The sequence below is a fragment of the Gymnoscopelus braueri genome, assembly GCF_963280865.1.
Source record: "Gymnoscopelus braueri genome assembly, contig: SCAFFOLD_200, whole genome shotgun sequence".
NCBI classification, from domain to species: Eukaryota; Metazoa; Chordata; class Actinopteri; order Myctophiformes; family Myctophidae; genus Gymnoscopelus; species Gymnoscopelus braueri.
Genome location: NW_027660395.1, coordinates 20,899 through 33,593, shown reverse-complemented (window position 1 = coordinate 33,593; position 12,695 = coordinate 20,899). Strand labels below are relative to the sequence as shown.

General features: G+C 38.8%; 2 protein-coding genes across 3 annotated transcripts in view; one reads left to right on the top strand and one right to left on the bottom strand.

Moving 5' to 3' along the window:
* LOC308081599 (sodium bicarbonate cotransporter 3-like) overlaps positions 1-5,156 on the top strand; it is a 49,247-nt gene extending 44,091 nt beyond the window's left edge. For both annotated transcript variants that reach the window (XM_080457963.1, XM_080457962.1), the window contains exons 22-25: positions 453-584; positions 1,085-1,149; positions 1,627-1,737; positions 2,276-5,156. In XM_080457963.1, the coding sequence (XP_080314089.1) occupies positions 453-584; positions 1,085-1,149; positions 1,627-1,737; positions 2,276-2,357 (390 nt within the window). In that variant the 3' untranslated portion in view covers positions 2,358-5,156. The remainder of the gene's footprint in view (positions 1-452; positions 585-1,084; positions 1,150-1,626; positions 1,738-2,275) is intronic.
* Positions 5,157-6,344: 1,188 nt separating this feature from the next.
* On the bottom strand, positions 6,345-11,543 carry LOC308081589 (ectonucleotide pyrophosphatase/phosphodiesterase family member 7-like; the record flags this gene model as incomplete). The annotated part of the gene is made up of 7 exons (XM_080457954.1): positions 6,345-6,390; positions 6,896-6,964; positions 7,150-7,171; positions 7,349-7,574; positions 7,957-8,580; positions 9,129-9,274; positions 11,303-11,543. 7 exons carry the CDS (start codon positions 11,541-11,543, stop codon positions 6,345-6,347), a joined length of 1,374 nt encoding a protein of 457 aa, XP_080314080.1.
* Between the last annotated feature and the right edge of the window lie 1,152 nt (positions 11,544-12,695).

Here is a 12,695-nt window from a genome sequence, read left to right as displayed (position 1 = left end):
TTTTGAAGGAGGATTTGACTGGCACGGGCAAGGGTTTACTAGATACTTTAATAACATTTCAGTGGTTTATTTATTATCTTTATATCTACATATTTGTTAGATTGCACAGAAATGGTCCAATATTGCTCCTTTGGTTTCCTTTATACTTGGTTGACCAGAGTCCTCCAGGGGCCTATACTAGGCCCCTTCGTTTTTTCCCCCTCTACACTAAATATCCTCGACAGAAATAGCACATTTACAAGCTCACAAGGCATTGCAACGTGACACGTTGTGAGCTTGTAGATCTTTTTGCTGAATGTTTGCCCCAGAATAGGGACACTAGGGTTGAAGTTGTTAAAAATCCATAAGCCAGCTAACTTGATTTCATAACATGATGATTTGTGGCTAAAGTTGGGTCTGTCAGTAGTACTGGCCAGACCCAACTCTGACAATGCTCCTCTCCTTGGCTGTAGGTGCTGGCTCTGGTGTTTATTCGGAAACTTTTAGATTTCTTCTTCACCAAGAGAGAGCTGAGCTGGCTGGACGACCTGATGCCCGAGAGCAGGAAGAAGAAGGCGCTTGACAAGAAGAAGAAAGAGAAGGAGGCATGTTCCATATAACCACCCACACACGTTGGATGTGGATATACTGTATTGAATGGTTCCAAGCTCATGAATCTCATTATTATTTCAGGATACACTACATTATTTCCATTCATAATGCTCTTACATAAATGCTCCACTATAATCAGTTGGGTGTTGCTGAAAACACATTGTGATATGTGCGCACTCCAGGAAAGATTTCTAGAAAATACTTTTCTTGCACATATTTTAAACTTTATTTGTCAGTCACAAGACTACACAAGTCTTGTGACTGACATTTTTACCTGAGTGTACACCTGAGTGACACTCATACTGTTTACACTGATATGTTTTACTTTCCTTTTTTCAGTTTTTCTGAATCTGAACAGCCATAAATTAAGATTTTGACATACTTTTCTTTGCCAACTGAGCTTCAGGGACATCTGCGTGGTTTGAAGTCATATTGCATAACCATTGTTAATGTTGACACCTGTAGAGATTGACGTGTGTGTGTTTTTTCCCAGGAGGTGCAGCAAATGCTGGAGGAGGTGGATGCAGTTGACCACCCATACAACAAATCTAAGGCCAGGTCAGTTGGTAGTGAAGTGTGCCCAGTTGGCATCTTGGCATCTTTCTTAAAAGCTAGCTTGGGGTTACACCACGGATCACAGAGTAACGTCCAATTATTCACACCAGCGTGTGTTAAGTTTCGGTGCAAAGTATATGGAGACGAGCGTCTCAGCGTTTTTTTCCACCTCATCGGGATACCACATAAATAAGACTATAGTCCTTCCCGCAGCCGTTCCTGGTTCGAATCCGACCTGAGGTGCTTTATTGCATGTCATCCCTTCTCTCTCCTTCCATTCCTGTCAATAAAGCATAAATGCCAAAAAATGATCTTACAAAAACTTGAAGCTTACTTGTTTGTAAATGATTGGGGATGACCACATTCAACGTGTGTGTGTGTGTGTGTGTGTGTGTGTGTGTGTGTGTGGACCTGTGATTAGTACTTGTTTGTTTGTGTTTATTGTAAATAAGTTTGATGTGGTGTATTTCTCCCCTGCAGTGCTGACCCTTCTGTAGTAAACATTTCAGACGAAATGGCTAAAATGGGCATGTTGAATAAAGCTGTCTCCATGAACTCGGAATGTGCCAAAGCTCTGAAGCCTTGTCCAAGGTAGCTATGACAACCCCCCCTCCCACGATTCCCCCTGGCTCTCCTCTCATGTCTCTCTCCTCTTCCTCCCCAAATTCAAATCTCTTGTTTCATCTTTTTATTTTTAGCATTGCTTACATTTAGTGAGATTCTACTGCTAATGGTGCTTCTGACATTTAGCACAGTGAGAGCAATCTTACCTTCTACCACACTGCACTGAGAAATAAATTATTAATTGAAACCATATCGTTGCTGTCGGGCAGAAACCTCTTATCTCCATATTTTAACTTTTTGTGTTTTTTCGTAAATGGATGCCGTACTTGATCATACTACAGCGTCACACAAAAGTATCAAAAACAGCAGCTCTACAAGCTCGAAATGCAGCTCGAAATGCATCGTGAAGCGACGCGTTTTGAGCTATTTTTTCTGTTTTTGAATTTGAAGCCTGAAGATTAACAGTTTTGGACATATGAGGTTTCCACCCGACCGAGACGATATATTTGATAGTGGGGGCTTATGCATTGCGATGACAACAAGAACTCCCATTTTGTTTCCCCAGCCAGGAGAAGGTGTCGAGTGTCCAGATTATTGTAGAAGACGAAGAGGCACAGAAAGTGGTGGATGCAGAGACCTCCTTATGAGCCACTGACTCTCCCCCACACCGAGAGGCACTGTCACTGGCACTTTGAAAACTGAGGTGACAGGGGTGGGTGGGTGGCGGAGGACCCCCACGGCTTTGGCCTCTCCACGGTACCTGTCCCATTGTTGGTCTTGAGAAAGGTGATACTTTTATTTTCTCATCGTTTTATGGTGAAACATGCTGACAACTCTGTGAGAGCATCTTGGGAGTAAAGATGGGGGTCGCTTTTTGAAGAGATCCCCCAGGTCTATTCGTATGGAGGTGTCATTTAGCGCCATGGTCCTGGCAATGACTATTTCAAAGACTGACTCTCATTACCTACCTAGCAATAGAAATCAACAGCTTCATTCACTTCATCAGAAGTGCTGTATTAATGTGCTGATTTTCCACTTAAGTGCTGAACCATTGCTGTGCCTGCCCTCTAGTCAAAGGTACCTAAATAGACTCAAAAGAGGACTCCCACAATCCCCATATCTCTCTTCCACAGGCCTAATCTTATATCTACCTGACAGACTTTTGATGATGTTTTGTAATGTAATGCACCTGAAGTTATTTTAATTGAATTTGTTTTATATTTTATATGTTTTCAAGAAGCAAATTAGGCCTCTCCAAATGGTCCAAACACATGTTAGGCTGTGTTTTTATTTAATCCGTTATGCTGATTTAATGTTTTGTGATGAATTAATGTGTGTGTGTGTGCGTGCGAGAGTGTGTGTGTGTGTGTGTGTGTGTGTGTGTGTGTGTGGGTGTGGGTGCATGTTCATTCTTGTGCTGCTGTACCTCACTTTATTGCCTATAGTGGCCAACTGAAATGTCAAAGCCACTGTCACCATAGTTACTTCCTACAGCATCAATAAACGCTGTCTGACAGTTCTCACAATGTGTGGATCATATTTGAAGAAAGGGACACACTGTTGCTTTAAATTATGACAACATCGATTAGGGCTGCCAGTGAAAGCAGATGCTAATTAACATTTCGCACAGTTGAATTACAGTTTATGGTGCAGGTGAAAATTGTGTCTCTAAGTGCCTCCAAACTAAGGAATACTCACAGTGGGACATTTGCTATATTGTGCTGGATAAAGAAAATGTCACTGTGTTTGCAATCTAAAATAAAATATGAGGTTAAATTGTAAAACTTGCACAGAACTTTTGAGTATTTGCCTTAGTTTTGATTTTCACCAGTTGGCCTTGCCTTGATTTCCATGTTTGAAGCTAAATTACTGTAGGATCTGTTGATGGTGCCTGTATCACGTAATTACATTTTCCCAGCATCTAACATGATACACGTCACGATCAATAATGTTAACATACAGTGCTATTGATTCAAAGCCAGGCGATGAAAGAAATAATTATAATTACTAATGGCCTCATTTTATGTTGTGGAGGTCAAACCCATGTTCTATAATTGAAGGCCATCTTTGAAAATGGATAGTTATCTTAGTAAAGGAAAGATTAGTTTTTTAACCTGTAAGGAAAATAAGGAATTAAACGGACGCCAAATGTAATACTGTAAAATGGTAAAAAAAAAAAAAGAAAGAAAGAAATTAATGAAAAATTGTCATGGCTTATGTAATCGATTTAAAGCCTTTGTCTAGACTCTAGAGGACCCACTGCTTTGATTTGGTGTAGAGTACTATCACCCATGTCTAGTTGGCTCTGTAAAGGAGCAACCTGTACTTCTATTGATGGTTTACAGTGAAATACTGTATTTGTTCTCCATAATTGATTTTTATGTTACTTGATTCATGATGTTTACAATAGTCTGTGTCTAGTATGTAAAGCATTCTAATTTATTTTGCAAATAGAAGCAGTATAACTGAGCCTGTAAATGGTGAGAATGAACGTTAAATATGTGTTTTTGCTGGCCTATATACATTTTCAGGACTACTTCTAGGAATACATCACACGCCATAGGCTTAAGTGTACGTATATGTCTGCATTGGTTTGCATATTAAAGCCATTGTTTTTGTTTTTGTGGTTTGTTTTTTCCACTGGGCACATTGAGGTTATAAATGTACAGTAGTGATAAATAAGGTCATCCAAAAAGGGATGTCTACCCCTTACTACAGACTAATAGCAGAACATTAGAATTTCTAATTGAAACTGCTGCAAGTAAAGTAATTGAAGAAAACGTAACATAGTTACTGCAAAAATGTGATGGGTGCCTGACAAAAACACATCAAAGTTGAAAATGGTTGCATATTTTAATAAGAGAAAGGCAATATTTAAGTAAATGAGACTTGAATTATAAAACTGCATTGCATAAAACTAACAATATATTCTTCCAATGTGTTCTCAATCCAAAGTGTTTTATAGACATGTTTATAGTAAAGGTGGGTCATATGGAAACAATGGGCTCAAACAACTCTTTTTTTTTCCCCCTGTCTATATACTTCACTGACTTTATTATGTCAATTTGCAGAAAACCAAACCATGCATTCCAGTTTAATCTGACTTTGCTTAAACCAGAGCTGTCAGAATGTCATCTTTCTTTCTTTTTTTCCCACTGCTAAGATAGACAGCCAACTAGTATGTATCTGTTTGTAATTCCATCTTTATACAGTGTCTTCAGAGTCTTGACCAATTCTCACATTTTACTGAATTACTATTATATTGAAATTGTGTTCTGTGGCATTGTATTTAAAAATGCGGAATCTCTAAATAATTTTTAGATTACATTGTTTTAAGTTAGAAAATATTTGTGGTTTGCATAATAACTATTCAACACATGTACCGTACTCTGGAACCTCCAAGATTGCACAAATGAAATAAAATTCCTTACATACACAATATACAATTGCCTTACCATTTGCATCTACCTGTGTACCCATTTTTCCTTTTTGTTTTAATGAAGCCACTGTTTAATTATTCAATTATTGCTCAGACTGGATATCTCAAGGAAGGGTGTGTAAATGAAGTCTAAACACCATTCTATAGATGTTAGTAAAAAAGTAATGCAAATGTATAAGAAATGGGTACAAAATAATGTGTAAAATAAAGCGTTTGGATAACCCAGTTTGTATTGTTGGATCAATAATTAGGAGAAGGAAGCTGCATCACACCACTGGGACTGACTATTGGGCCGTCCTTCAAAGTCCAGTGTCTGTGCAAGAAGGAGAATCCACAGACAGGCCAACAATCACTTTGAAGGAGTTAAAAGTTCAGTGGCTGAGAGTGGAATAAAGGTGTCAATATCAAGAGCTCTGCATAAAACGGTTGGGGTTGGGGCAGCTGTATGGGTGGGTGGCAAGAAAGAAACCATCACTCTAAAACAACCATTAACCACATTATCACTCCCAAAGTACATTCCCCCAAATACTTGAAGCCGTTACTGCAGCAAAAGGTGACTCTGACAATTATGTGTGGAAATTATGTAAGCAGCATATTTCAGTTTTTCATTATCTCCACCAGGCCGGCCTAGTGGAAATCTGCACTCCAAGGAGCGCACTTTTCTAGTTTTCTTTAAAATATCTGCTGACAAATCTAATTTTGGCTTTGAAACTTTACTATCGGAGCATATGAGATAGCAATAAAGTGATTATAGTGATTGTAAAAGACTATGTATGTAGCTATTGTACAAAGACATTATGAAAATGAGCATGTGCTTCTTACACATAAAGGGGTCACTGAAACTTATTTTGTTATGGTGAACTCTGTTCTGAGTTTTTGCTCGATGCCACAAGTTATATAAACTGATTGTACCTATCTTTTACATGGCTGAATTATATGAGTGTTAAAATGTAGAAAACAACTGATGCCAGTAGTCCATGGGAAATCTGGCCTCTTCTGCCATTTCCACCTGGAGTGAGATAAGCAAATAATCATATCAAACATTTCACTGATACTATTTCATCATTAACTACCATCTTTCCAGCTCTAGTCTTTAATAAACAGAAAATACATTTTCATGTGAGTTGGAAGAACGCTATGCTGTATTCGCTGTACATTTTTAGTCGGTTTACCTGATGTAGCTGTTGTAGACACATTAGTTGTTGGAGTCATGGTATCTGTTGGAGACGGTGGTGTAGTTCCTGTAAAATGAAGCATAGAATATCTAATTGTATACCTTTGTGTCGAAACATTTTTGCTACACCACCTATTCTAGGGCAGAGCGCACTGGAGTACATGGTTCAAATTATTTTATTCTTTAGTACTAATGTGAATTAAGTGAATGTCAGGAATTTCATGACTGGAAACCCTGGTTTATGTACCGTTGTCTCCACTTGACTGGCTTGAATAACAAACTGCAGAATGCACATTAATCCATGAGAGCTGTGTTTCATGCATTTATATGTAGGTGTAGACGATTGTGTTGTGAGATGACATATGCTATGTGTATGGCAAAATGTGAACATGGTGTCAAGTTAGATATATCTGTAGTTACATTAGGTCTTGTGAAAATAATGATGTTTACCGTTAAAACCATCATTAACTACCATCTCTCCAGCTCTGGTTTTTAATAAACAGAAAATAAATTTTCATGTGAGTTGGAAGAACCCTATGCTGTATTTGCTGTACATTTTTTAGTCGGTTTACCTGATGTAGCTGTTGTAGACACTGCAGTTGTTGGAGTCACGGTATCTGTTGGAGACGGTGGTGTAGTTCCTGTAGCAAAATGAAGCATAGAATATCTAATTGTATACCTTTGTGTCTAAACAGTTTTGCTACACCACCCATCCTAGGGCAGAGCGCACTGGAGTACATGGTTCAAATAATTTTATTCTTTAGTACTAATGTGACTTCAGTGAATGTCAGGAATTTCATGACTGTGGAAACCCTGGTTTATGTACCGTTGTCTCCACTTCACTTTGGCTTGAATAACAAACCGTGTACATGAATCCAGAGAGTTGTGCTTCATGCATTTAGATGTAGGTGTAGAACATTGTGTTGTGAGATGACATATGTGTACGCCAAAATGTGAACATGGTGTCAAGTTACAGTAGATATATCTGTAGTTACATTAGGTCTTGTGAAAATAATGATGTTTACCGTTAAAACTAGCCAGCATCGCCTCTGTGAAGAGAAGGGAACCATTGTTAGGAGCTGGGTTTATCTGCAGGAGCTTGCACATCAGAGGGTAGATGTGGACACTGTCAAATGCCTCTGACAGATAGTTCTTCTTGAAATCAGGTCCAAAAGCTCTGAAGATGGTCTTCATGTCCATCTCTGTGTTATGGTAGCCATGATCTCCTTTATTTACATACACAATAAATCTCTGTTGAGATGTATTGTGAAAAACAAAATGATACATATCAGCTTGGGTGAATGAATGTCATGAATACCTTATCATATCCTTTTGAACTTAAGTTAGGCCTTCTTTTTCTTAAAACAGTTCTTTGTTTTAATTTTAAAATGTTTACAGTCAATGATTTGAAATGCAAAGGTTAAAGGACAGCTTTGGCTATACACAGTATATATTCTACATAAACAGACCATTTCCCGATTAATGGCTTAAATGGCAACAAACCACAGTAAGCTTTGGGAAATGGTCAGCAGTATGGTCCTTCATATCTAACTTGCTGAAAATAACCAATTTTGATTGGACATGTTCAGTTAAATTACACTTAAAAACTTAAGTCCATACAAATAATACCTACAGAATTTAAGTTGAACCCCAGATCAGCGATGATCATTATAGGCTGTATTCGAACATTTTTGGCAAGATGGTAACTCTCTGGAAGTTCTTCTTTCTTGTAAACAGTCAGGTTGGGTGCTTTGGATAAAGCTTCAAAGACCTCTTGCTCTTTTCCTGGTCTTGGTGTTAGAATTCCATAGCCACCATAGTCAAGGATCTCAAAACTATTGAGCTTTATTAAATTTAAGTATTTATTGAGAATGATCTCATCAACCAGCGGTCTCTTTTTAACAGTGGTCATGCCATGGTCAGAGGAAATGATCACATTCAGACTGCTGGACAAATTATGGCGATCGATGGCCTCCCTCAGATAGCCAATGGTACGATCAATTTGACTGATGATCTCTTTTCTTTTAGGGTGGTCTGGTCCTTCAGCATGGCCCACATTATCAGGTTCTCCATAGTACAGAGTCACAAAATCAAATTCCTCTTGTGAGAACCAGTTCATGACAGTGTCTATGTTTTCTCTCCACTCTGTCTCGTTGTCATCTGGGCGTCCCTGTTCCTCCACCAGTACTCTGTTGACTGACTGGCCACTGTAATTGGCCCCTCCTCCTGGGAAGAAGAACGACGCAGTCTTCAGACCCTGAGAAGAAAAGTGAACCATCTGAATGGAAATCATTCTTCTTGTAAAGTACAAAAAACAAATTTGTCCAGGTGTCAAGGATTTGGGCTATGACTAAAACCGTCATCATGTTGTGTTATTTCGAGGAATCTGTCTATCATTTCACAAAAAAATAGAGGGTGGCCAAAAAGTAACCATTTAAGCCCCATTTCAAAAATAGCGAAAATAGCTGATCTGGATCTGCTGTAGATCTGCTATTTTTGCAAAAAAGAAATGTTTCACATGAATAACGCAGATCTAAATATCTTATTAATCTGCAAAGATATTGAGATTAAATGCATAAACTAGCTCCCATCCCCTGGGACCCCAAATGACGCCCTGCTCTCTTGACTCTGCAGCACTACCAGTTGGGGTAGTTGGGGGGGTTACAGTACCTTTTGGCCCCTTGCCTCAGAATTCCTAGCAGCACCACTGATAACAAATGTTTCTGTCTTGGAAGCACTGCTCTCCTTATCGTCTCGTTCAATTAATAACCAATAACTTTTATATGACTGCAATTGTTAACTCACTTGGTTTTGGGCTGTGATCCATAGTGGCAGAGGTCCATTGTCCCACCACTCAGACCTTTTTAGAGTGGCCTTGTGGGGGACCTTGAGATTAGTTGTGGCATTATACATCATATTGTGAACAACACCATGGTCCTCAACCCATCTTCCTGTGAATTTAGGGAGATAGAAGACAAAACGGAGTGACTGAGTAAGCGAGCTTGTCTGAGACAGAGGTGGATACAAAACACATGAGGAAATAAAGGATTTGTTCATTACTGATTACAGGGCCCCCTGTCTCCTGTTTCCATCGAGGGAGAGGATGTGGAGGTGGTCCAGAGCTACAAATACCTGGGCGTGCAATTGGACAACAAACTGGACTGGACTGGGAACACAGATGTCTTATACAAGAAGGGCCAGAGCCGGCTTTACTTCCTGAGGAGGCTCAGCTCTTTTGGTGTGTGGTAGGACTCTGTTGAACATGTTCTACCAATCATTGGTGGCCAGCACAGTGCTGTATGCGGTGGTATATTGGGGGGGTAATATCAAGGAAGGCGACAGCAGGAGGCTGAATAGGCTTATCAAGAAAGCTGCATCTGTCCTCGGTACCACCTTGAATACTGTGGAGGAGGTGGCCAATAGCAGGATGAAGACTAAACTCTTGGCCATCATGGACAATCCCTCCCACCCCCTACATGACAATGTGAAAGGGCAGAAAATCTCCTTTAGCAACAGACGGTTACACCCAAGTTGCAAGAAGGAGCGCTACAGGAGATCTTTTCTGCCCACAGCAATAAGACTGTACAACTCCACATCTGGTTGGCTCGATCAGGCTGATCAGGCTGTTTAGGATGGGGGATGTGGGATGCAAGCCATCGGACTCTGTAGTAGTGTTTGGTCTGTCATTTGTTTTAATATTGTAGGTTGACAATGCCTAGAGGCCTATTTTAGATGTTTTTTATTATTATAATGTGTTTTTATTGTCTCTATGAGAGTTGCTGTAACACCTTAATTTCCCCTTCGGGATGAACAAAGTACCTACCTACTGTACCTAGGGTTACACATGGAGAGGTTTGTCCTTAACCTTGCCATTTACTCTCTTGGACTACATGTTGTAAAGTCATTAAGGATGGTCTGAAATTATATAACACCTTCTTCCAAAGCACACAATGACCCTCATTTATCAATGGAGTATACAAACCAGCTTAAATTCTATCCCAGGAATTAGCTTACACCCACGTCCAAGTGAGATTTATCAAGCGATCCTATACAGCCAATCCTAGCGTACATTTGGTCTGTCCTTTGATGAATCTCACGGCGGAAACCGACCGTCATTTACCAAAAACAACGTATGGAAAGCTAATAGAGCACAGAAGTCCTGACGTCACTCGTTCATCCCCTGGGTCATAAAGTAATTTCTCTATGGAAAATGCTCTCGCATAAGCGCTCGTATATTTTCAAAATAGCAGATCTACAAGCTCACAATGTGTCGCATTGCAACGCGTTGTGAGCTTGTAGATCTGCTATTTTCAAATAGCCAATGCAGCCAGATCTGCAATCTTATCTGAATGACTGTTAAAGCAGTTTGTTTAAATGAGTGAATGATTAAGCACCTAACTTGTAACATTGCAAATAAGCTATGTTAGATTTTAATTGCTTGTCATTGTCACTTGCGTGCATGTCCATGTATGCCTTTATGAAATGTTACAGGGATTCATTATTAATGTGTTAGATACATTTTGGAGTGGATACATGTGTCTAGATGCCTGTCAGATGGTCAGACAATGCTGCTCCGCAGGTCTATGATGGAACAAACAGGTGCAGCCAAAGTCTACACACCCTCAGACTAGACGTGAGATCTGAGCGGGCCGTACGTCTGAAGTCAAGTCACGATGGAAAGATAAATGCCGACAATTGCGGTGATCTCGCCGTACCGTCTGTTTTTTGGTCTACACCACTTTGATAAATGAGGGCCATTTGTCTGCATAATATATTCAGTGTGGATTCCATTGTTGCTCAGTGACAGTCTAGTCATTAACTAGACTGTCATTGAGCAACAATAGCCCAAACTCTCAATAACTATGTTATTTCAACATATGATCAACAAGCAGTCAGAGTTTTTATGGAATTGGGGAAACAGGGTTCAGGTTCAGAATTCATGAACCATCTGAATACGAACTTAATGCAGCAGTCCTTACCGGTTATGGTGGTGAAATGCGATGGAGAGGTCATGGTGAGCATCGGAGGGGTGATATATTTTGCCTTCACTCCATCCCTGACAAGTTGGTCAAAGTTTGGTGTATCTACATCCTGGTCATAATCCCATCTGAAACCATCAAAGGAGATCAAGAGTAACTTGTTATGAGCCTTGTTCTCAGGTACAGGTTTACTAGTTACACAGAGTGCTGCTGTGATCACCATACACAACTCAAACTGCATCTTGAAGTCTCTAAAGTCAAATATGACAATCAGTGCTTGACAATCCTTAACGATGTCTATGCACAGTTGAAGCTTATCCGTTATACTTATAGTCTCTCAGGAAGATAAGATTTTGCTTAGTTTTCAAGGACAAGACTTTGGACACAAGTGGCTAACATACAGTTTTTTATCAATTCTTATCAGATAAAATGTCATCTCAATTACTTTCTTGTGATTAGTGATCTTTTATTATGTCAAATAAATCTAGCTGCTTGATCATATCGTTCAAGGTCTCATGACTTGCATTTAATTGTGAAATGTGTGATTGTGAAGTCATTACATTAATTATTTAACTTTTGACAAAGGTTTGGTCAGCCACTTTTTTCAGCCAATTTCGTTTGGTTTAAAAACAGCATCTGATGTTAAAATAAAACACAGATTTTGAACATATATATGTGTATGTATATATATATATATATATATATATATATATATATATATATATATATATATATATATATATATATATATATATATATATATATATATGTGTATGTATATATATATATATATATATATATATATATATATATATATATATATATATACACACACATACATACACATACATACATACATACATACATACATACATACATACATACACACACACACACACACACACACACACACACACACACACACACACACACACACACACACACACACACACACACACACACACACACACACACACACACACACACACACACACACACACAGTGTTCCTACGCATTTTCCATTAAAAATTCCATACTTTTCCAGAATTCTCTGTCAATTCTTCAGACCATATTTGACGTACAAGTATAAATAGCTACATGTCGATACTTATCATGTAAATAAATCGTTTTAAGATCCAACTATAAAGTACATTGATTCAGACTTTGTATAGCCTACTATTATGTTGCCAAATAATAATTAATTGCAAGATTGTAGCTAGGTACAATAGGCTCATACAAATCAATTAAGCACTGCTTTATAAATTTGTACTTTGTTGTATGGCTATTTTTGAGAAGAAATTAGAAATTATTTGAAAATTGTTGAAAATGTTTGCCTACAATGACATGACCAAAATAGGGGCGCCACATTGAAAGTGGTTAACACTAAACCCAG